At 45.0% G+C, this 25,991-nt stretch overlaps 1 protein-coding gene across 4 annotated transcripts in view; it reads left to right on the top strand.

Annotated features, from left to right (window-relative positions):
• The first annotated feature begins 4,476 nt into the window (after nucleotides 1–4,476).
• Nucleotides 4,477–25,991, top strand: part of MYH11 (myosin heavy chain 11) — a 124,686-nt gene continuing 103,171 nt past the window's right edge. For all 4 annotated transcript variants that reach the window (XM_068565697.1, XM_068565696.1, XM_068565699.1 and 1 more), the window contains exons 1-2: nucleotides 4,477–4,549; nucleotides 21,444–21,805. In XM_068565697.1, the coding sequence (XP_068421798.1) occupies nucleotides 21,461–21,805 (345 nt within the window). In that variant the 5' untranslated portion in view covers nucleotides 4,477–4,549; nucleotides 21,444–21,460. The remainder of the gene's footprint in view (nucleotides 4,550–21,443; nucleotides 21,806–25,991) is intronic.

Here is a 25,991-nt window from a genome sequence, read left to right as displayed (position 1 = left end):
TTTTTTAAAGCAGTTTTAGGTTCACAGCAAAATTGAGTGTGAAGTACAGAGTTCTCACATACCCTCTGTTCCCAGACACTCACAGGCTCCCCCGTTATCAACATGACCCCAGAAAGTGGTACATTTGTTACAATCAGTGAACCTACATTGACCCATCGTTATTACTCAAAGTCCATAGTTGACCTCAGGGTTCACTCTTGGTGTTGTACAGCCTATGGGTTTGAACAAATGTATAGTGACATGTATCCACCCACCATTACAGTATCAGTAATTTCACTGCCCTAAAAATTTTCTGTGCTCTATTCATCGTTCCTTTCTCCTCTAACTCCTGGCAACCACTGATCTGTTTACTGTCTCCATAGTTTTGCTTTTTCCAGAATGTCATATAGTTGGACTCATGCAGTATGTGGCCTTTTCATATTGTTTTCTTTCACTTAGTAATATGCTTTTGTTTCCTCCACGTCTGCTCAGGGCTTGATAGCCCATTTCTTTTTAGTGCTGAGTAATATTCTGTTGTCTGAATGTACCACAGTTTATCCATTCACTTACTTAGAAGAACGTCTTGGTTGCTTCCAAGTCTTGGCAATTAATGAAGAAAGCTGCTCTAAATAACTGTGTACAGGTTTTAGTACAGACATAGGTTTTCAACTCATTTGAGTAAATCCCAAGGAGTGTGACTTGCTGGGTCATATGGTAAGAATATGTTTACTTTTGTAAGAAACTATAAAACTATTTTTATTGAGAATTTTAGGACTTTCCTGATAGAGGTAGAGAATCCGGAGTTACCAAGACACCAGAGCTGGAAAGTGGTGATAAAGGAAAGAGCACTGCAAGTTACTGTGTGATTCAGTCTTGAACCTTGAGAAACGTGGGGACCATGATGAGTGAAACGAAGTGCTTATGCACAGGAGAGTTGGAGCAGAACCGTGCTTGTGGTCAGGAAAGATGGCCCTTTATTCGCAAGGAGGCAGAGTCCTGTGCAGATCTTGAGCTGGATGACTCGAGTGCTGATGCACTTTTAAATAATTGTGAAGGACATGCAGGAGCCATGCTTGGACCCAGTTTTTGATGTTATTAAAAACTGGAGGGAATCACACTTTGGAAGTTTTTGAACCTAGTAGCAAAATCAAAGCTATTTGATTAAAAAAAAAAAAAAAAAAGACTCTGAGAGTGGAATTTCCCCACTGCTATCTTGTTCCATGAGTTCATGGAAACTCCCAGTACACAGCGCCTCACAGAAGACATGCCAGGGAAACTTACTTGACAGCCCTCAGTCAGTCACAGTAATGTTTTTTGAAGGTAATTTTTTCCCCCTCTATCTTTAACTGGCTTTTTGAGCCATGAGAAATAAAATGGAGGCATCTGATTTTGAAGATTCAAACATCTGAGCTTCTGCATTGGACAGATATTTATTGAATGACTATTATGTGCACACGCTGTCCCTGAGTACTTCTAGAGTATACCAGAAGGGTATGAAACACTTTCCATGTTGAGGCAAAGATTCTGACCATCTGTGCTTTGAGAAAACACAGGCTCAGAGAGGCTCACTGACAATCCTGTGCCTGCCTGGCTGGTGCTTAGCAGATGATGAGTTAAAGACCTCAGACTTCTCATCTCCTTCACCCTGGACTCCATCACACAGGCAGGGTTGGGATTCCTGCTTTACCATTAACTAGCTGTGCTAAATTGGCTGGTTATTTCACTCACCAAACCTGGTTTCTCCACAGCAAAATGGGAAAAAAAATGTTTAAGTACTTTATAGGGTTGTTATAAGGATTAGGTGAGATAATGTAGTACAATTCAGTGTCTGTTATAAAGCCTTCATTTATTGATAATTTATTATAATTATTCTCTTTTAAAAGTTACCAAATTCTTTAAAGAGTCAAATGCACCCCTTTGGAATATCAGTGTTAATGCCTCCAGAAAAGTGCCCGTTTTTACTCTGAGGCCAGCAAGTTAGACTCTGACGGCCTGCTCTGGATTATCTTTCCAGGATGGGAAGGGGATGATCAACTTCAGTTTTTCCCCCTTCCTGTTCTCTGCTCCACATCAGCTCTGTACTAACGCAGAGACAATTTCCACTCCTTTTACAGTGCAGACATTAAAAGGCACGTGGGGAAGCAGCGCATTCATCACTTTCTGAAGAACTTTACCCCTAACGTCCCAGCCAACTGAATGCTGGCTGTTTTTGACTCTCTGACTTAGGCCCGTTGTCCGGTAGAGAGCTGGGCCTGCGTGTTTTCAGGGGTGAAAAGCAGGCAAGATGTTGGAGGGATGAAGGGACTGAGAGGGTCTGAGATGCAGAACTCTACAGAGGAGACCGGTAGCCTGCAGGAAACAGTGGGCAGGACAGGCTCTCACCATTATGACGTCCCCCAGGCCTGGTGCAGCTCTGCTTGGTTTCATGTTTGTTTTGAATAATAGCAGCTAACATGAAGCAGTGTACTATCTCCATTTTACATGGATCATCTCAAGGACTGTTTACAAACAGCTGGGAAGTGAAGAAGTGACTGATGTTCCTCCCATTTTACAGGTAGGGAAACTGAGGCACAGGGCCAAATAGCTAGAAAATGGCACTGGCAGATTCAAACTTAGTTATCTAACCTCAGAGAGGAGTCTTTAGCCTCAAGGCTAATTGTGCTGGGCATTTCCCCTTAAAGTCTCTCTTGGAAGTGAATCATGGCAACAGTGGGCTCCAGACCCAGTGAGGGCTCAGGCAAATCCCTTCACTCTTCCAGGGCCTCAGTTTTCTCACCTGCAAAATGGGGGTATTAATAAAGGCCCCACCATCACCCGACCTCGTGGTTGGGGGGAGGGTTTGTTGGATAAGACTGGGGCGAGTGCCAGCACAGAGCCTGGTAAGGGTCTTCCAACATCTTTAACCCTGTCTGTAAACCCTCTGGCTGGAAGCAGCTGGGACCCACGGGGGACTGGGGGCTGCCCCCTTCTGGCTCTGCCGGGAGCAGAAGGGTCCCCTTCCCACCCCGCTGGCCTCGGATGCCACCCCCTCAACCTCCGCGGGGCGCCGGGAGGCCGCTTGGCACCATATTTAGTCAGGGGGAGCGGCAGCCCCGGGCTGGTATGCGGCGCTGGGAATTCCTGCAGGAAGGAGCCTGCGCTTGCCCTTTTTGGGTTGTCTCCCGCCCGCCCGGGTAGGGAGGACCGGCCGGGAACCTCGGAGCCGGGCCAGGCGGGGAGCGGGGCGCCCGGCTGCCCGCAGGTCCCCGGCCTGGCGCGGGGCCAGCCCACCGCCGCGGCTTCCTTTTATGGCCTGTGTGCGTGCATGTGACAGAGCGGAGAGAGATGGAGAGAGCGAGGGAGGGAGGGAGATCTGGAGCCAGAGACACAGAGACCAGAGACAGAGTGAGACAGACGGACAGAAAGAGACAGCGGTGGGCAGAGTGACGGAGACATAGAGAAAAAAGGCAGAACAAGATAGAAACGGTGATGGAGAGACACGGTGTCAGACACACAGGAGGGGGTGGGGCGGACACGGGGTAAGGGAGTGGTACTAAGAGGGAGGGAGAGGAAACTTTCAGGCAGCTTCATTTGCAAGAATTTCTTGGGGCGGGGAGGAGCAGGTGAAGAGAACTTTCAGGAGCGCCGTGGCACCCACATTCTGTTTGGATCCTGACATGCGCCTTGCAAATTACGTAATTATACACACACACACATCCACCCCCCCCACACACACGCACATACTTTTCAGCTTCGGACACTGAGGCTCAGAGAAGGCAAATGACTTGCCTGAGGTCACACAGCCAGTGAATGGCACACCCAGGGCCTGAAGTCACAACAATTGGGCCTTTTTTTTTTTTTTCTTTTGCTTGTGGGTAGAGGTGGGGATGCCAAGTTGGGAAAAGTAAAAACTTCCCCTTTCTGCACAATTCCCAGCAGAGTTGGGGAGTCTTGCCTTGTACTTTGCAAAGTTCAAAAAATCCCCTTTCCCTACCCTTCACGCAGCACGGCCGGGCCCTTTCCAGGTAGTGGGGGGCGAAGAAAAATGGGGAGCGGGGAGAGGAGATGTCAACTCGGCCCCCCCCACAGTTCCTCCCACGCGGAGGAAGCGGTTAAAGCCCGTGCGGCTGGAACTGACTCACGGGAGAAATTCTCAAGCATCCCCTATAGACAACGGCCGCTCAACCCCTTTCTTTAGGGACCCGGAGTCTCGGTGACTGTCCCAGAGCCGGGGTCAGACACTGGCCCCGAACGCTGCTGCCCGCTGCGCCTTTCCCGGGGGCCCTGCGGCCCCCTGCGCCCCCGCCCGGGTGCGCCCCTCTACCGGCGCCGCGACAGGTGCGCGCGAGGCCTGGACCAAAGCCGCGCTTTTCGGACCCTGCAGGTGGCGCTGCGGAGGAAGCAGCGCGGGACTCAACACCCACTCCGCCCCCCTCCGCCGCCTCCCCTTTCCCTCCCGCGGGCAGCTCCGGGTCTATAAAGAGAGGCGTCCCAGGCGAGCGGGGAGGTTTGGATGCCCCTGCCTGGGAGGTGTGCCAGATAGGAGCTCTCCATCCAGTTTCTTCTCCGCTCTCCCCTCAGTTGGAGATCTGTAAGTATGTGGTCCTGGTGGGGGAAGGGAAATTGAGTAGAGGGTTTAAGGATCCTAGAAGACATCCTACAGGGGCTGGGCAGCAGTGAGGAGCATCTGTTGTCCTCCTCTTAAGGACTTGGGGCTGGGGGGGGGGTGTCACAATTTTCATTTCTCTCTGCCCCATCATCCTAGATTTCCCCCAAACCAGCACCTCCCAAGGTAACCAATGATAAGTACCACCTTGGGGGTACTTATTAAAGATAATGCCCGGGCCCAACTTCAGTTACACTAGAATCTTCAGAAAAACTGTTCCCTATTTATATGAGTCCCAGATGATTCTTGTTATGAGGCAAATCTGAGAGATGTGCTCCCTTAGAAATCACAGAGGTCCAGCTTGAACAGCCAGGTTTCTTTTATTCTGGGCACAAAAAGAGTGCAGCTGAGCTTCACTGAAAAGTCATTTCCTATCACATAGGCAGGCAAAGTATGGCTTCCAGTGGAGCTTGCTTAGTTCTGTTAATGCATTATATCAGTTAAAAACACATGGGCAGAAAGGGGAGTGTTTTTTCCTCACTCTAGAGGATGCCTGCTGATAACCCTTGAGTGATAGGCTGGTTATGATCCAGTTTATTTATTACAGCTGGATTTTCTTCCAGACACACCCCCCCCTCCAGATTTTTAAAAATCTCATCCAGGTTGACCCCAAGGGTCTCAAATACTCAGACGGATGCCAGAGTCCACATTTGCTTACAAAGTCTGCAGGTGCGTTAGCTAAGATTGGGCTGGGATTTCCTGCAGAGCATCCAGTACACATGTTACTCTCATGTCCCACTAAGTGGGCAAAGTGAGAGAAAGTGGCTACTGCCTGTTGTATGTTCTCTCTCTGCACTGAGAACTGGTGGGGATTTGGCTGCTTGAGGAAAGGCACCATTCAAAGCCATACTTATCAAGAAGTAAAAGTAAATATTTAGAAACCCCAAGAAAGCGAGCATTTACCACAGTATTAAGAATTGATAGATGAAATTGCAAAGTGGCCATTTTATACAGAGAAGGAGCTTAAAGAAGCAGAACTGAAAGTCATTGGATAGCAGTGTGTGAAATAGGATATTGAAGATCCATGGAAGGAAATGCACTTTCCTTGGTGCTTTCCCATTGAGATAAACTACCATTGATAGAGCACTTATGTGCCATGCACTGTAGCAGTGTTTGACCTAATTGATCTCACTTAATCATTGCAACAACCTTTTTTTTTTTTAATTTATTTATTATTTATTTATTTATTATTTATTTTTGGCTGTGTTGGGTCTTCGTTTCTGTACAAGGGCTTTCTCTAGTTGCGGCAAGCGGGAGCCACTCTTCATCGCGGTGCACGGGCCTCTCACTATCGCGGCCTCTCTTGTTGCGGAGCACAGGCTCCAGACGCGCAGGCTCAGTAGCTGTGGCTCACGGACCTCGTTGCTCCGCGGCGTGTGGAATCTTCCCAGACCAGGGCTCGAACCCGTGTCCCCTGCACTGGCAGGCAGATTCTCAACCACTGCGCCACCAGGGAAGCCCCGCAACAACCTTTTAAGGGAAGCATTATGATACCTGTTTAGTATACAAGGTAGCTGAGGCTCAGAGAGGTTAAGTAATTTGCCCAGTGTCTCACAGCTAACAAGTGGTGGATCCCATTCCTGTATCTGTCTGATGCTAATTCTATACCTTTGACCCCACCATCTTTTTTCTTTACCATGAACAAAAACTCTGTTGGAATCAGGTTTCTTATGGGACCAGATGTGTCCAGTAAGGCAAGTGCTTATCATCTTTTTGAAGAAAACATAAACTGACTTTTTGCAAATTTAAAATAAAATACACTGTTTGTCCCCTGTGGTGGGGTCATCTAGTTGGCCCGATGACTAGATTAGGTGGGCTGCCATCCCAAGAGTCCAAAGTGTGAACTAGCCAGGCCTTCCTCGAGAAGCTTCTAGGGCTCGTAAACACTGTGTATTTTATTATCATGTCTGAAGTAGACGTGTTATTCCGTACAAGGTATTTGTTATGGATTTGTTATCCTTACTTTTCTGTGTGAGGGCTGAGATTGAGGCAAACATGCCCATTTATGGTAGCGTTTTCCATGAGGCCATCCTCGGGCCCCCTCACAAATTAGCCTTGTATTGCAGCTTTGTTGGTCATGCCTCTGGAGATTTCTTTGCCCTTGTCCTTCCCATTTGGGAACAAGTGGGGGAGTCCAGAGGAGAAGACATTTGGGAGGAAAGGGGGATTACCTTTTCCTACTCTCTCCTATTTGGAAGTTTTATTTTTGGGGTGGGAAAGTTGTCTTCTTTCCTCAGTGTATTGAATCCGAACAGGTGGATTTTATGCTGTAGGCACAACCATGTAATTCTAAAATTGGATACACATTAGATTTTTCTGGAAAACCACATCCAATTTTAAATCCACTGGAATCTGAGAACATCACAAGAAAATTTAGAAATCATCCAGGTTGACCTTCCCAAACCTCAGTTTTCCCATCTGTAAAATGGGGCTCCTGAGAATAGCTAATGTTAGTTGATCACTTTTGCTGGACAACACACTGAGTCCTTTACAGGCATCATGTTTCTAAGTCTTTACAACAACACTTTGGAATGGATGCTATTATTATTGGCCCTGTTTTACAAATGTGGAGTCTGAATAACTTGCTCAAGATAGCTCGACTAGCCAATGAGGAAGACAAGATTCTACAAACCTAGCTCTTTCTAACTGTAGAGCCTCAGGGATTGCCCTTTTGGGAGGATTCAAGGGGATCATGCATATGAAGGATTTAGCACAGTATCTGGCCCCTGGTGAACTTCTGTGGATGGTTATTTATAACATACATGACCAGAGACCTTAAGGATCTTGCTCAGTGTAGCCCATCTGGTACTTGGCAGAACCAGGAACCCTATGGTATAGTCTTTCTGTAAAAGAGAAACTTGCCCTTAATTTTCTTTTTGTGTAATGTCTTTTCATAAACTCAGTTCCTATTCTTCTTCCACTCAAATATAGATAACACTTCCTCACCTGTGTCAGGAACATGACTGATACCAGGTTTATGGGCCCTTTTTTGATTCATTTAGGGTCTCGAGGGCATCCTTTAAGAGCTCACCTGTGAGTGGGAGGAGCCTGTCTGGCTTCCACGGTGACTCTTTTGCTCCCAGGGGTCTCTTCCCTCTACCCCTGACCTTTAAATACAGTTAACTATGGCCACACCATGGGGGAAAGGCTGAGTTTGGAAAAGGCCAAGTCGGAATTTGAAGGAAATTTTTGTTTTGTTCTGTTTTGAATAGTTGACTTTGAAGAAACTTTTGTAAGGGATCAGATGATGGAGGAAGAAGCTAGCGCTGCCCGTTGTTCCTGCAGGGGGAAGTTGGGTGTCTCTGAGTTGCATCAGTGATTTGGGGGTTAAGGAGAAACAGCCCTCATCAAAGTCCCTAAGAAAGGACCATAGTGCTCGCCTCCTGCTCACCCATGCAGGCTTGAACTTCCTCCCCTCTGCTGGTGAAGCATGCAGCAAATGATACAGAATCTCAGAAGGGGCCAGTGTCTGAGACCCCTGTGGGTCATTATAGCCATTCCCTGGTCTCCAGGTAGAATGCCTCTCCAGGTAGAACTCCTGACCCTCTTTCTCCTTCCCCACCTCTCCACTCTTCCCCATCTTTAGACATTGATATAAACATGGTTAATGTATTCTTGCACATCTTTCCAAAACTTTTCTATGTCAAATCTTCCTTTTTTGCACGAATATTGGCATTGTAAATCAGGTGTTTTTTTTCACTTGATTACATATCTTCATCTTTCTATATCAGCACATTGTGGTGGTTCTTTTTACCATCTGCATAATATTCTATTGTGTGGAAGGATAGCATCTTACTGAAACAACCTCTTATTGAAACATACCAGCTTCACTCCACCATATAAACAGGGCTTCAGGGACCATCTTTGTGTATCTATTTATGTCTAATTACATGAGTTTATCTGTAGGATAAATTCCCAGCAATGTGATTTGCTAAGTTAGAGAGCATGCACATTGAAAATGGATAGATATTGCTAAACAGTCCTCTAAAGACATTGTAAATTTAAACTTCAAATGGGCATATAGGAGACTACATTTCTTTTAAGCTGTGGTAAGCCAGAGTTGCAAGACATAAGACACAGTAGGGCTTTTAGGGCCAGAAATGGCCAGTTCTCTCCAATCCTCAACGCATCCTCCGGGAGAGCCACCAGACCTCTTGCTAACCAAGTTCTCTTGGGGAGGTAAAAATAATTTAGCTTTACTGATTATAAGAACTTCCTTCTGGAGGTGCTTTAAAAACAGTATTCTAATGAGCTAGGCAGATATCAGAAGGGGGTGCAGCTGGTGGGGGAGTGGCACGGGGACCAGTCCATGCAAGGCAGTTCAAGCAAGGAAGAGACTTTTTGCTAAGAGTAGATCAGGTGTCAGATCTGGGTTCAAATCTCGTCTCCAACTTTTACAAACAAAAGCCTTTACTTTCATTTACCTTCCGGGACTTCCATAGTCTTATAGGAATAAGAAATAATGCCCACCTTGCTGAACACTTAGGAGACATAGCAAGATGGTGTATATAATAAACTGCCTGGCCCGATATCCCCTGAATAGAAAGGGCCCAGTGATAATTGTGCCTATTATTAATGACAGATTTAGAGTACCGATTACTCGTGGGGACAGTTTGGGGCTTGGAGATCTGGTGCATCTGGGGGGCCCACCCCCCTCCCTGCTTCCCTCTCCACTTTGGCTCCTCCCATACCTGGGCCAGGCCTTGAAATAGTTGCTCCTCTGCAGAGGTCCCGCCAGCTGGTGGTTCGTGTTCTAGATCAGGCCCAGAGGGTTTTCATTTTGCCTGCATGGCATTCAAAATGTGCAGTGATTTAACTTTAGGCGTGGGTATTTCATCCCTAAATGCAGACTTCAGGGTCTGTTGGAAATCTGGCAATGCAGGGCCCACATTCTCACTCACCCCAGCGGGAGTTGAGAAGCTGCCACGCTCTCTGGGCAGGACCAGAGGGCTCTGTCCAGCCACCTCCAGCCTGGGTCACCTTGCATTGCTCACCTGACCCCAGGGACATTTGGGTTGGTGTCTCTGGTCTAAAATCTTGGCAGTAAAACACTGAGGGAAGCTGTTAACTAGGCCTGATGATGTGCAAATCCTGTTACTGTTTGGGCTCTGGGGTATTTTATTCATTTTCCATTAATACAGAAGCAGAAGGGGCAAGATCTTTTACCCCTGAGTTCCCCTGAGGAAAATAAAACCGATGCTAAAACAAGCTAAAATAGTTAAACATTCTCAGTTGGTTCAACTTCAACACTTTGATCTGGAATCACAGATATCATAAAATATTACAGCTAGCCAGCCCTCCATATTTCTATCTCCAAATGAAAAGCACAGGCCCAGAGAGGGAGAGTAACTTGCCCAGTGTCACCCAGCAGGTTCGGCGCAGAACAAGGACTTGTAACCCTGTGGTCTTACAGAGGCTAACAAACAGCTTGTCTGTGCTCAAGGAATGAAGCTGGGTGTTGTTGGTGAGGAATACAGGACTGTGTATGGAGCCGACACACTCGGCCGTGTCAGACATTGCTAACGCCATTGATCATGAACTGGAGGTAGTATCCATCAGTCCTGTGTAATGATCCTGAAGGTGTCCTTTCAGCTCTCGGAGCTGATGCAGGACATTGGACGGGGGGTGGTGGGGGAGGAAGGCTTGAGGGGAAGAAACCAGGTCGGTGGGGAGTCTCCTTGAGGTTCGGCTGTCTGGGTGCCTGTCTCTTGTCTGCTCTCATGTGCTCCCACTCCACCCATGTGACCTTCTACACTTGGCATTCCAGGTTGGTTGGGACAATTTTTTCCCCCAGGGGACATCTGGCAATATCTGGAGACATTTTTGGTTGTCATGACTGGGGTGGGGAGGGTGTGCTACTAGCATCTATTGGGTAGAGACCAGAGATGCTGCTAATGGCCTTAAACTACACACGACAGTCCCCCTCCCCCCACTCTTGGCCTGCCCACCACTCCCCCTCTGCTACATGGCTTCTGCCCACCATCCATCCCACCAACAAAGAATTATCCAGCCCCAAATGTCAGCAGTGCCGAGGTTGAGAGAAACCCTGCTCTAGCAGCAGGGAGGTGCAGACCAAGTTTTCCTTCCATTCAGTGCATGGAGAATTGTGCTCTCTGATACTGCTGCAGCCTTGCAAACTGCTTTGCATTCCCCCCTGTGCCTCAGCTAATGTCTGACCTGACACTTTTTGCCTGATTGTCCACTACCCCAAATTTTAAAAACTCAAGGCTCTGGGTGCATGCTGAGGCGAGTCCTTGCGGCAGTAAAACCAAGTTATCTGGAGACTTCAAGTTGCCGCAGACCGTTGCAGGGTGTGTCCCGTGTGTGTCTGTATTTCTTTCAGTCCTCAAGTTCTCTCCCTATTTCAAAGAAGGTAGACCAAGCAGAAAAGATCACTTTGAAAATATATCTTTATTCAGATTCCACCATAACTAGCTGTGCCATGATGGGCAAGTTACTTAACCTCTCTGTGCCTCAGTTTCCTCATCTGTAAACCAAAGGTAATGGTGCATCGCATAGCCTTTTTGAGGGGATTAAATGAGATAATAGCTGGCATTCAATAAGATAGAGCAGCAGCTATGATTATTAATATTAATAATATTAATTTGCTAGGCTCACCACATTTTCTCAAGGACAAATCTATGGGATTTAATCAGTGTTTGGTGGGAAAAGAGGTCTGTGGCTAAATGTTTTTGAGAGCCATGGGCTCAAAGGAATGAAATAGCTTTCTGATGTCAGGACCTTGGATATCCTGATGGGAGTTCTCCCTCTTAATGATGGGGTGGGTAGATGTGTAGCACTTTTCAAATGGATTTGACCACAGAATCGATTTCTTTTTTTTTTGGCCGTGCCTCAAGGCATGTGGGATCTTAGTTCCCTGACCAGGGATCAAACCCACGTCCCTGCATTGGAAGCACAGAGTCTTAACCACTGGACCACCAGGGAAGTCCCCAGAATTGATTTCTGAAGAGTGTCTCAAGCTCCCTGAATCCTGCCCCACCCCACCCCAAATATTTTGAGGGATTAGGGTTCCAAGGAACACACTCTGAGAAACGCCATTCTAGGGTGAAGCCAAGCTCCTCTTCCCTTTTCCTTCTTTCTTTTGACCAAAGCAGATTTCACGCATCGTGACTGTCAGACTTCAAAGACATGGGAAGCAACCCAGCCTCTCTCCTTTTTCTGGACAGAGACTGAATCTTTGTGCTTGATCTTGTTTGCATTTTTGAGTCCTAGATTAGGCAGTGGGAATTCCTCTGTCCTTTTATTTTTCTGTTGTTGTTTTTGCTTTTTTTTCCTGATTTGTAAGGCAACTCACCAACATCGTAATTAGAAAGAGCCCACTTTGTTGTCATGTTCCTCGAAACAAATAAAACATGTCTCCCGGCCCTCTTGAGTATACTTGGCTACCATTCAAAAACTTTTCATTGATTGTACTTATACTACCGAACTGCACAATTAAGTGCTTAAGGTGGTGAATTTTATTATGTGTATTTTACCATAATTAAAGATAAAAAGAAAAAAAATTTTTTTTCATTGAAGTATACTTTATATCGGAACAGTACACCTCCCTGTGGGTATGCAGCCTGGTGAATTTCCACAAAGTGGGCACACCCATGTAACTGGCACTCAGATCAAGAAACACAACATCAACCCCACAAACCCCCATCATGTCCTACACTTCCAGTTACAACATCTGACATCTACCACCTTAGGTTAGATTTGCCTGGTTTTGAACCTCATACACAGGCACACCTCGTGTTACTGCGCTTCACAGATACTGTGTTTTTTTACAAATTAAAGGCTTATGGCAAATCTGTGTCGAGCAAGTCTATCGGTGCCATTTTTCTAACAGCATTTGCTCACTTTGTGTCTCTGTGACACATGTCGGTAATTCTTGCTATATTTAAGGCCTTTTCATTACAGTATTTGTTATGGTGACCTGTGATCAGTGGTTTTGTTGTTGCTACTATGACTCGCTGAAGGCTCAGATGATGGTTAGCATTTTTTAGCAATCAAGTATTTTTAATTAAGGTGCGTATGTTGACATAATTAGACATTCGACATAATGCTGTTGCACACTTAATAGATGACAGCATAGTGTAAACATAACCTTTATAAGCACTGGGAAACCAAAATGTCCATGTGACTTGCTTTATTGTGATATTTGCTTTATTGAGATGGTCTGGAACTGAGCTCGCAGCATCTTCAAGTTCTGCCTGCAAACAGAATCGCACAGTATGTCCTTCTTGTGTTTGCCTTCTTTCACACAAGTGTTTGTGAGGTTTGTTCTTTTCGCGGTGTGGAGCTATAGTTCACTTCATCTGATTTGGGTCCCATTTTGAACGTTTATTATGTGCCGGTCACTGTGCTAGTGCCTTAAAAGGTCGGTTCATTGATTGCAAATACTCCGCTGAGCTTCTGACAAGCCCATCAAGCTTGTGTAGGAGACAGAAGAGCACAGGCTTCGAATCAGACCTGCGTTCGGATCCCAGCTCTGCCACTTTTTAGCTGTGTGACCTCAGGCAGATTCCTTCACCTCTTTGAGCCCCAGTCTCCATGTCTGTAAGGTGGAGCTGACCATCAAACGGAACTCCTAAGGCTGTGGTGGTGTCGCCCGATGATCCTGCATGTGAAGGATTTAGCCCAGGGCCTGTGAGGAGGCCAGGAGTGTTAAGTATCACTGTTTGGTGTTCAAAAAACTCTGTCCTGGGAGTGACATACAGCCAAGTGGGAGATGGTGTGATATTGACATTGCTTACATGTAGAAGATAATTTTATAAATTTTACGTAGTAATATCTTTCCTTTTAAGGAAAATGTCAATCATGCAAAAGTAGACAGAAGAGTTTAACCCTCCTACAGGTACCCCATCATGAGACTCCAGCAATTAACACTGGGCCGATCTTGCCTCCACCCAAATTTCCTCCCTGCCCTGATTATTTTCAGGTAAACCCTAGGTTTATCATTTCATCTATAAATACTTCAGGATTTTCTTATTTATTTATTTATTTATGGCTGCGTTGGGTCTTCGTTGCTACACATGGGCTTTCTCTAGTTGCGGTGAGCGGGGGCTACTCTTCGTTGTGGTGCGTGGGCTTCTCATTGCAGTGGCTTCTCTTGTTGCGGAGCACGTGCTCTAGGCGTGCGGGCTTCAGTAGTTGTGGCACACAGGCTCAGTAGTTGTGGCTCGGGGGCTCTAGAGCTCAGGCTCAGTAGTTGTGGCCCACGGGCTTAGTTGCTCCCCGGCATGAGGAATCTTCCCAGACCAGGGCTCGAACCCGTGTCCCCTGCATTGGCAGGTGGATTCTTAACCACTGCGCCACCAGAGAAGTCCCTTCACGATTTTCTAAAAGGAAAGGACTCTCTAAATAGGTGAAATCACAGTACCATTTTCACACCAAAGAATTTAACCAATTCCCTAGGATAAAACATATTGAGTCAGTGTTCAAATTTCCCTGATTAGCTCATCCGTTTTTCTTTTTGGAGGGGTTGTCAAGTAAACTTTTATTTTTCTGACAATTACATTCAGTTTCTCAAAGCTTTTCATTTAAAGGGTGGCTTTTAAAATATATATATATTTAATTAATTATTTACTTATTTGGCTGCGTTGGGTCTTCCTTGGGGCGCGCAGGCTTTTCTCTAGTTGCAGCGAGCAGGGGCTACTCTTTGTTGTGGTGCACAGGCTTCTCACTGTGGTGGCTTCTCAGAGCCCGGGCTCTAAGCATGCAGGCTCAGTAGTTGTGGCTCTCGGACTCTAGAGCGCAGGTTCAGTAGTTGTGGCGTACGGGCTTAGTTGCTCCGCAGCATGTGGGATCTTCCCAGACCAGGGCTTGAGCCCGTGTCCCCTGCATTGGCAGGCGGATTCTTAACTGCTACGCCACCAGGAAAGTCCCTAAAGCATGGCTTTTTAAGACAGAAAAATGTACCTTTATTTCTGATTTGCTCTGTGTGTGGATGTGCATGTTGACAGGATAGGGGAGTTCTTTCTCTGCCTCTATCAGTGTTCATCTTTTGTTGTACTAGTTAGACTTTTTCATTATGAAAATTTTCAAACATATGCAAAAGTGGAGAGAACAGTATGACGTACCCCTGTGTTCCTGTCACTCGCCTTCCATATAAGGCCAATCATTTCACCCCCACCCTCCTCCCATTTCTTTTGTGGGTCCCAAAGTCCTTTCTAATCTATAGGTTACCCTTTTTTAAAATACTTTACCTGTTAAAGAAACGGAGTCATTTGTCCTATGCTTTCCCACCTTGTGGGCTTTGTCACATGCCCGTGACCTTGTTTGGCATGTTCCCTGTGCCCCGCATTTCCCTTAAATAGGTGTTAGATCCAGAGGCTTTGTTGGCTTCGGTCCCCCAACCCCACCCCATTTTCCTTTTTGTAAGAATATTTCATTGGTGGTGGTGGCACTTCCTAGAGCAACCCCTCTGGAGGCACATAACCTCTGATCGACTTTGTTTGTGCAACGTTAAGGTTAATGAGTAGGTATAGGTGGTGCCAGCCCGATCCATCCATTATAAAGTTTGCCGTCTGCTTTTCATCTCATACAGTGGGTCTGAAAGTGTGGACCCCAGGCCAGCATCCTCAGCATCACCTGGGAACCTGTTAGAAATGCAGGTCTTGGACTCATCCCAGACCTACTGACTCGGAAGCTCTGGGGTGGGCCCAGTCATCTGTGACTCCACAACTGCCCGGGTGAAGCTGATGCACAAGGAAGTTTGAGAATCAATGGTCTGATGTTTTAGCAACATTGATAGTCATTGTCAAGACCCATTATTTTATTCAGAGTTCCAAAATTGCTACATTTTAGTTTCATCATTTCTTCCACCTTTATTGGCTGGAATTCTTCTAAGTAGAAGGTAGTATTTTTTTTTTTTAAACAGTGAAAGTGAGGTGAAGGGAGGATGTTGGACTCATTACGTCCCAAGAGAAATTCAATAACAATTTAAAAATGCAGGAAATGTGATTGTTAAACCTGGGACAGTGCACATTCTCTACGATTCTTTAGTTCACTTTTTGAAATAACTGAAGTGATTATTCAGATTTAGGGAATGATTCACCCATTTCTCCATCTTTTTTTTTTTAAAAATGAGCTACTAGATCAGGTCTCCCAGGAGAAATAACCATCCCTTCTGAACAAATCAGCCTTTGGGGGTTTTTTTGTGTTTTTTTTATAATTTGTATTTTTACTTTAAAATAAGTTTGAGATTGAGTGAATTCGTTGGCAGCCTTTGGTTTTTCACCCCAGAAGAGAAAAGTGGGTGTAACTGCCCCTCTGATTTTTGCCTTGCAAAGTCTGCATTTTAGGAGGTGGCTGCCCAGCTCCAGGGGCCCACTGATGGGATATGGGGGTTACTCCATCTCCGTGGGATTTGTTGGCCTAAGTGTGGAGATTATGTTGGTGAATTCAAAGGAGTTATGAATTGTTTTCTGCTGAAGTAGGGGGATCAACCACACAGTACGTCCTGGTGGCTGTACATCCTAACTCAGCTTGCACCTTAGTTCTTTGGAACCAACAGTGGATGTGGGAGGAGAGATGGGGTGGGTTGGAGGAGCTGAGTGAGAGCAAGTGTTACTAGACCAGGGCAGCTCCTTCAGGTATGGTCAGAGGGTCTGGAATGGGCCCTTGGATTGGCCTATAAAGAGTCTGTTGCCTCAGCACCTTGTCTCATGAACACATCTAGACAACAGAATGGAGAATCTGTCACAAATGGGCTCCCCATGTTGAGAGGACATTTAACGACTTGACATTTTATATAAAGGCAGACTTCTTGTCAATTATATAGTGACCTTGAGGAACAGTTTGTAGAAAGGCAGCATCAGTGTTTTAGTTTCCCCTTTTTCTTTGCCAGTTTTCAATACAATGGGTTGGTTCCCCAGCATCTTACAAGGATGACCTGTGAATTTTTTTTAATCATTATGAGCTCATGGATTTAAACATATTCACCTTTCAACTCTTGTCCCATATTTGACCAAATAGAACCCTAGTTTAATATTTTAGTGTGTAGTTTTCGAGACTTTTAAAAATGTGTACACAGACATATAAAATGACAAGAATTACTCTATTATAAATATTTTAATCAGCTTTATTGAGGTATAATCTACATATAACTCACCATTTTTTTAAAAATTCACTGATTTTTAAGTGTACAGCTCAATGAGTTTCGACAAATGTATACAGTTATATAATCACCACCATAATCAGGATATAGAACGTTTTCATCACCCCCAAATTTCCTTTGTGCCTCTTGGCGGTCAGTGGCCTCCCCAGCCTGTGGCAACCGCTGATCTGCTTCCTGTCACCATAGTTTTGCCTTTTCTAGACTTCCACATCAGTGGAATAATAGAGCATGTAGACTTTGGGTCTTGCTTCTTTCACTGAGCTTGCTTTTGAAATTTGTCTATTTTGTTGTGTAGTTTGTTCCTTTTTATTGCTGAGTATTCTATTTATTCATATTGTTTTTAACCTAAAAAGATATCGTAAATATCTTTGCATGGTCCAAAGTCATCTATTGTATGATTCCGTTTATATGCAATGCCCCAAAAAGGCAAACCTATAGAGACAGATAATAGATTAGTGGTTGCCGAGGGTTGTGGGTAGGAACAGGGAGTGACTGCAGACCAGCATGACGAAACTCTTTTTGAGATGATGGGAATGGTCCAAAATTTAGCATCGTGATAAATGCACAACTCTGTAAATTTACTAAAAATCACTGAATTGTGCATTTACAATGAGGATTTTAAAGCATGTAAATGACAAATAAATATGTTAAGATTAAAGGGAAAAATCTTTTTGTTAATTTTTAATTTTTTTATTTTCCAAATCTATAATTTGCATTTTAATTAATTTATAGTCTTTTAATGTTCAAAAATTGTGTGCACATCTGCAACCAGCATTGTCTATGAATTATCACTTTTATTTTTTCTTTTTTTTTTTAACATTCTTTTTTTTTAATATCCTTTTCCATTATGGTTTATCACAGGATATTGAATATAGTTCCCTGTGCTACACATTAGGACCTTGTTGTTTATCCATTCTAAATGTAATAATTTGCATCTACCAACCCCAAACTCCTAGTCCATCCCTCTCCCTCCCCCTCTCCCCCGTGGCAACCACAAGTCTGATCTCTATGTCTGTGAGTCTGTTTCTGTTTTGTAGATAGGTTCATTTGTCCATATTTTAGATTCCACATGTAAGTGATATCATATGGTATTTGTCTTTCTCTTTCTGACTTCACTTAGTATGATAATCTCTAGCTGCATCCATGTTGCTGAAAATGGCATTATTTCGTTCTTTTTTATGGCCAAGTAGTATTCCATTGTATATATGTACCACATCTTCTTTACCCATTCATCTGTCAATGGACATTTAGGTTGTTTCCATGTTTTGACTATTGTGAACAGTGCTGCTATGAACATAGTGGTGCATGTATCTTTCTGAATTATAGTTTTGTCTGGGTATATTCCCAGGAGTGGGATTACTGGATCATATGTTAATTTGGTTTTTAGTTTTCTGAGGAACCTCCATACTGTTTTCCATAGTGGCTGTACCAACTTCCATTCCCACCAACAGTGTAGGAGGGTTCAAAAGGGAAAAATCTTTGTGTGGCATAAATAAGTCTACATCTTGAATTTTGGGTGGAATTATAGGATTCTGTTGCCTGTATGCTCTGTAATTTAACAAGGCACTCACTGAAGGCCGTTTGGATTGCTTGCAGGTTTTGCTGTTCCAAATAGCACTGCAATGCACATTTTTATACTTCTGTTAGCACTTCTCAGTTTCCTTAAGCTGAATTGCTAGAAATCGAATTGCAGGTCAGGGGGTGTGCATGAATTTTAGGAACTTTCCATCTGTAAGGGCGATGTATGCAGAGGCCTGGACCCTACACTCTTGACAACACTGGATACTATCAGTGGTTTTCATCTTATCCAAGCTATGGGTGAAAAGCAATATCTCACTGCTTCACCTTGTATTTCTTCATTTACTAGTGAGGCTGAACATCTTTTTCCTATGTGGATTGGCTATTTGAAGGTGTTTTTAAAGTATCTATTTTTGTTGATCATAAATTTAATAAAAGTTATAAAGCTATAAGTATGGCAAAAATACGTAATAGAAAGTATACACATGTTCAGAGTAGCTATTATTCACAATAGAGAAAATGTGGAAGTAACTCAAGTGTCCATCAACAGATGAATGGGTAAACAAAATGTCATATATCCATACAATGGAATATTATTCAGCCTTAAGAAAGGAAGGAAATTCTGATTCATGCTGCAACATGGATGAACCTTGAGGACATTATGCTAAGTGACATACACCAGTGACAAAAGGACAAATACTGTATGATTCCACTGATACGAGGTTCCTCGAGTAGTGAAATTCGTAGAGATAGAAAGTAGAGGGCTTCCCTGGTGGCGCAGTGGTTTAGAATCTGCCTGCCAATGCAGGGGACACGGGTTCGAGCCCTGGTCCGGGAAGATCCCACATGCTGTGGAGCAACTCGGCCCATGCACCACAACTACTGAGCCTGAGCTCTAGAGCCCATGAGCCACAACTACTGGGCCTGTGTGCCACAACTACTGAAGCCCACATGCCTAGAGCCCGTGCTCCACAACAAGAGAAGCCATCGCAATAAGAAGCCTGCACACTGCAACGAAGAGTAGCCCTCGCTCACCGCAACTAGAGAAAGCCCGCGTGCAGCAACGAAGACCCAACACAGCCAAAAATAAATAAATAAATAATAATAATAACAAAAGACAAATTTTAAAAAAAACAAAACAAAACAAAAAAGAAAAGAAAGTAGAATGGTGGTTGCCAGTGGCTGGAGGGAAGAGGCAATGGGGAATTAGTCTTTAATGGGTGTGGAGTCTCAGTTTTGCAAGATGAAAAGAGTTCTGGAGCTGGATGGTAGTGATACTTGCACAACAGTATGAATGTACTTAATGTCACTGAACTTAGTGTCATAAAATGAGTAAGATAGTATACTTATGTATATTTTACCACAATAAAAAATTGGCAAAAAAACCCATAAAAAGTAAAAATCCCTTCATAACTATATTGATAAGTGCATATTTCTCCAGTTATTCTGTCTATATGGATTCTAAATATTTTTAAATAAAATGGGTTATTATACCTACTATTTTACAATATTCCCTATATTTCATTTTTAAACAGTTTTATTGAGATATAATTTAAATACCATACAATTCACCCATTTAAATTGTACAATTGAATGGCCTTTAGCATATTCACAGAATTGTGCATCCATCACTGTAGTACATTCTAGAACATTTTCATTACCCCAAAAAGAAACCCTGCACCCCTTTGCTGTCACCCTCTAATTCTCTCCCAGCTGTTGGCAACCACTAATCTACTTTCTATCTCTATGGATTTGCCTACTCTGGATATTTTGGGTAAGTGGAATCATATAATATGTGGTCCTCTGTGACTAGATTCTTTTACTTAGCATAGTGTTTTCAAGATTCATTAATGCTCAGTGTATATCAGTACCCCATTCCTTTTTATGGCTGAATAATATTCCATTATATGGAGAGGCCACATTTTATTTATCCATTCATCTGTTGATGGACATTTGGGGTTTTTTTTTGACACTTCTTGGCTATTAGAAATAATGCTTCTATGAACATTCACTTATGAGTTTTTGTGTGGAGGTATGTTTTCATTTCTCTTGGGTATATACCCAGGAATGGGATTGTTGGATCATATGATAACTCTCTGTTTAACCATTTGAGGACCCTCCTTTTATTTAAAAAAAATTTTTTTTTAAATTTAATTTAATTAATTAATTTATTTATTTATGGCTGTGTTGGGTCTTCGTTTCTGTGCGAGGGCTTTCTCTAGTTGCGGCAAATGGGGGCCACTCTTCATCGCGGTGTGTGGGCCTCTCACTATCGTGGCCTCTCTTGTTGCGGAGCACAGGCTCCAGACATGCAGGCTCAGCAATTGTGGCTTACGGGCCTAGTCGCTCTGCGGCATGTGGGATCTTCCCAGACCAGGGCTCGAACCCGTGTCCCCTGCATTGGCAGGCAGATTCTCAACCACTGCGCCACCAGGGAAGCCCCCCTCCTTTTATTTTTACAGTAAACTATAAGACTTGGATATCTTCCTGTGTCAACACACCTCGACATACTTCTTGCATCTTAACCCCTGGATAGCATTTCATTGTATGAAAATGTAATGGTTTATATACCCATGCCATGTTGATGGACAACAGGCAATGATGGAGATCCTTTTCTTTTTTTTTTTTTTAATAAATTTATTTATTTATTTGTTTGTTTTTATTTTTGGCTGCGTTGGGTCTTCTTTGCTGCACGAGCTTTCTCTAGTTGTGGTGAGCGGGGGCTACTGTTTGTTGCGGTGCACGGGCTTCTCATTGCGGTGGCTTCTCTTGTTGTGGAGCACGGGCTGTAGGCACACAGCCTTCAGTAGTTGTGGCACGTGGGCTCAGTAGTTGTGGCTCGCGGGCTCTTGAGCGTAGGCTCAGTAGTTGTGGTACACGGGCTTAGTTGCTCTGCGGCATGTGGGATCTTCCCCGAGCAGGGCTCGAACCCGTGTCCCTTGCATTGGCAGGCAGATTCTTAACCAGTGCGCCACCAGGGAAGCCCCTGGAGATCCTTTTCTGGGGCCTTTGGGTTGTTTCCATTTTTTGACAACATAAACCATCCTGCAGGGAACACCTTTGTACTCTGTGGAATGTTTCTGCAGACTGCATTCCCAGACATGGTGAGGTGAGGGCTTTACCTGTCTTTAGGGCTTGGTTCTGGTCTAATTCTGACCCTGTGGCTTTATTCCCCAGGGGACCAACCAGGCACCATGGCGCAGAAGGACCAGCTCAGTGATGACGAGAAGTTCCTCTTTGTGGACAAAAACTTCATCAACAACCCAGTGGCCCAGGCTGACTGGGCCGCCAGGAAGCTGGTGTGGGTCCCTTCGGAGAAGCAGGGCTTCGAGGCGGCCAGCATCAAGGAGGAGAAGGGGGATGAGGTGGTCGTGGAGCTAGTGGAGAATGGCAAGAAGGTCACGGTTGGCAAAGATGATATCCAGAAGATGAACCCGCCCAAGTTCTCCAAGGTGGAGGACATGGCAGAGCTGACGTGTCTCAATGAAGCCTCCGTGCTGCACAACCTGAGGGAGAGGTACTTCTCAGGACTCATATACGTGAGTATCTTGGGGCAGCCAGTCACTTCTTGCTGGCCTCCTGCACCCCTGAGGGAAGGGAGGGGCTTGGAGATGTCTTCGGGGTGCAGGTTGGGAGGCTGAAGTTTTCACTGAGGGAGGCTGCATGGTGGGATGGAATCGTCCAGACCTGGGTTCCCATTCACCCTGCCCTACCTAGTTCTGTGACATTGAACAGGTTAGTTCACCTCTTGAAGCCTCAGTTTTCCCATCTGCAAAATGAGAACAATCACCCTCCCCAGGTAAAGGAGATCCAAAGATTCCATGTGATCCCATAGGCGCTTGGTCAGCGCTCAGCGGATTTCAGTGAAGTAGTTCCCTGCGCTTCCTCCATCTTGGAGATAAAGAAGAGCTCTTAATCTCCTTGGGAAGGCTGGTCCATCCTGGCAGTCAAGTAGGTAGGAGACCTGAGGATCTTGGTGAGGCTTGGTGGAGGCCTTCCCTGTCCCAAATGGGAACGCCTAGACTGACCTGGTCTCCTCTGGGTCGACTGTGCAGATCAGAGTGGACTAGACCTGCACTGTCCAATGTGGTAGCCGCCGGCCACACGTGGCTAACTAAACTGAGATGTAAACTAATTAAGCATCAATACTTACAAGTTCACTTCTTCACTTGTACTGGGCTTCATGTTAAGTGCCCAACAGCCACCGGTGGCTAGTGGCTGCTGTACACCTGTGACAGCACAGGTATAGAATATTCCCATCACTGCAGAAAGCTCTGTGGGGCAGTCTGGACAAGATGATGTGTGACTCAGGGGTACAGGTTCCTTGTGGGGTGGGCCAGCTCCCCAGGATATAGAAGGACATGGTAACCCCATTAAGCCAAACTGGTGGGCAGAGGGTCCCCCAGTCCAGCCTTTGTCTATCTTGCCTCTCAGAAAGGGTATGTTAATCCGTTGGGCAAGTTATCTAATTTCTCTGAAATTTTGTTTCCTTCTCTGTAAAATGAACACAAGAATAGTACCAGCCTCATAGACTGGGTTCCTATGAAAAGAAAGCACTTGGCATGCTTCCTGGCATGTTGTAGGCATTCAACATGCTAGGTATTGTTTTTATTAGTTTTGTTGCTGTTATGGTCATTTTTATTACTACCAGACAGATGTTCTTGGATTCTTTGCAAACTTATGGAAACAGTCACCTCCATCTTTAGGCCCTCTGGTCCTGCCCTTTGTGTTTTACCATGTGAAAATTACAAAACTCCCTTGTCATCTCTAAAAAAGTCCTGCAGATTTTTTTCCTAATTAGGAAAATAAGGCACATTCATTCCAGAAGATTTGGAAAATTCAGAAAAGCACAGTAAACACAGAAATCAGTCCTCCCCCAGAGATAACAGCTGATAAGATGTTGGTGCATTCCCGGTGTTTCTTTGTGAGAATAGTGCGTGTTTACATATTGAAAAGCCTGTGCACCTAGGCTGGGGACCTGCTCTTCTTTCTACGTACAAGTCAGTGATGAGCATCCCCATTGCTCATTCATAACCCCAAAATGCCCCTTTATGGGCTTTGTGACCTATCCTATGGAGGTACCATAATTAATGATCTATTCTTCTTATGGATAGTTCAGAGGGGGTTACAATGGGTTTTTTTTTTTAAAGAGCCAAGGGGGAATGGGGGAGCAACTCATAATTCCATAAATGCCTCCTCTTTATCTCATTTAATTAGTACAACATCCACTGAATGAAGTATGCTAGTCTGTAAGATGGGACAAGCATACTTCATTCAGTGGATGTTGTGCTAATCAAAGCCGAGGCTCAGAGTACTAAAGGCTCTCTAAGGATAGTCTAACTAAGATGCTCTCTAAGCAGGGAAAGTCCCTTTTGTCGATACCACTCCTTGTTTGGAAGCATTATCAACCTGGGGCTGTTGGTACAGAGGTGGATATTTCTAAGGACACCAGTCTGCAGGGAGCAAGAGGGGAGCTGGGCTCCCATGGGTCTCCTATCCAAGATGAGTCATCTTCATCCAAGGAGGTCAAGGATGGGCCTGGATATGAATCTCGCCTGCTATGCTCTGACACAGATGTTTGAGCCCAAAATAGAAATCAGGAAAAATGAGGGGCTTATGAAGGTCCCAAGACCCAGACTATATTCTGACAGCAGATTAAAAAATGAATCAAATCTTCAAATTCCTGCTATGCTTCTCTGGACAGATTAGATGAAAAGCCTTTCAGTCTTATGACCATGCGTCCACTCCTGTCTCGTTCCTTTCTGGTCAGTTTAATCACTTAAATAGAAACTGTTGTCCGTGACAGAGGAGATAAAGGAGGACAGGGGTAGAGATGGGGGGCACAGCAAGTTATTCACCCGGCGCGTGATAGCGGAAGGCGCAGCCCTTGTTACAGGTGGGTGTCAGGTGATGCTCAGGCAGCTGGCTGTGCCCGACTTTGCCCTTGATAAAGAAGAGCACTTTCCCTTCCATTCTGCAAGGCTCATTTTGAACAAGGCACTTTTGCTTAGGTCCTGGCTGATGTCTTGTCCTCTTGGGTCTAGAAGAGGTAGAAGCCAGAGTGTCCCGTCTCCTAATCTTAGAGATGCAGGTTCTTGCCTGAGCTGCCGCAGATCATTGATGGCACATGTGGGGCATGCATGTGGCTCTGATTCCTGGTCCAGCACTCTCTTGCTATTTTGGATGTTGTTGTTGGCTGGCTTCTCTCTGCCTGGGATTTTTCATGACTGCTTAGCAGTCGGCTCTGTCCCTGGTGTTGGGCTGGGAGATGGGACAAGGGTTTCAGGCAGAGGGAGCTCAGTGAAGATGTGGGCCTTGCTTGTACTGGCTACTGTCCCAAGTCCCAGCTGTCTGGCGAGAGTGAAGCTCACATTCCACCCTGCACACGAGGTGACCGAGGCAGCGAGGTGCCGAGACTTGCCTGGGAAGGGACCGGATCAGACTCTGGCTTGCCCTTCAAGTGCTCTTGGCTCCCCTGCTTCCCTCTCTGTGGGATGCCGAGAGTCACAGGGCCCAGTCCTCGCCCTGAGGCTGATCGATAATTGAGGGGAGGAAGGTAAGGCACACTTGAGCTGGATGCAGATATGTAACATAGATTCTACAACGATGAATGGATGAAGGAAAGGTGGTAAATACACCGTACGATGTAATAACCCTGCTTTAAAACAGAAGGAAATCCTGCCATTTGTAACAACATGGATGAACCTGGAGGACATCATGCTGAGTGAAATAAGCCAGAGAGAGAGGGGAAAATCCTGCAGGATCCCATTTACATGAGAATCTAAAATAGTCAAACTCAGAGAATCAGAGAGTAGAAGGGTGGTTGCCAGGGTCTGGGGGAGGGGGAAATGGGGAATTTCTTATTTATTTATTTATTTGTGGCTTTTCCTTGTGTCTGTTCACAACTATCTAACCACTCAGACTTAAAACATTTTTTTGAATAGACAACACATGCAAATAGTAAATAAAATAGTATATAATAGTATTTTAGAGCTTTTCCTTTCATCCCCATTCCTCACCTTCCGGTTCCCCTCCTTAGAGAAACCATGGTCACCAGTTCCTTATGTAGCTGTCCAGCAATCTTTTATACATATAGAGGCAAATATATGTATATTTGTATACATACATATGTATTCCTTTAAAGGGCAGTGTGCCATAATTATTGAGCCAGTCTCCCACTGATGGATATTTAGGTTGTTTCCAGTCTTTTTTGCCCTTTAAAATCAAGGCTGTAGCAGATCACATTCTTGGTGGACCAGGTCTTTCTCTAGGATACATGTTCAGAAAGTCATGACATTGCACTACAACCTGGTAAAGAAAGTATGGTTATCCATTGTTTTATAGATGGAGAAGAAGAGGCTCAGGGGTTTGGCCTCTTGCTCAAGTCACACAGGCAATGAGGGCAAGGCTGAGGTTCAACCAGGCCTCTGTGACTTGAAGCCTGCATCTCTTCCACCTTCCCCCACTGTTCCTCATTTCTGCCGGAGGCCTTGGGAGCTCAGGGCTCCACAGCTGACCATATAAAGTGTTAGGGAAAAAGTGGAGTCACTTCCTAATACGGTCACAAGAGGGAAACCCTTGGCCTGCAGCTGGGACCTGCTGTGGCACCGGGCCCTGAGATGCCGGCTGGGACATGAGAGGCGGGGATGTTGAAACCTCTGAACTTGACCAGCTGGAAAGGGGCTCGTGGGGATGGGGAAGCAGAAGCACAGTCAAGTGCAGTTG

The sequence above is a fragment of the Eschrichtius robustus genome, chromosome 16 (genome assembly GCF_028021215.1).
Source record: "Eschrichtius robustus isolate mEscRob2 chromosome 16, mEscRob2.pri, whole genome shotgun sequence".
NCBI lineage: Eukaryota > Metazoa > Chordata > Mammalia > Artiodactyla > Eschrichtiidae > Eschrichtius > Eschrichtius robustus.
This window is presented reverse-complemented; position numbering and strand designations above follow the sequence as displayed.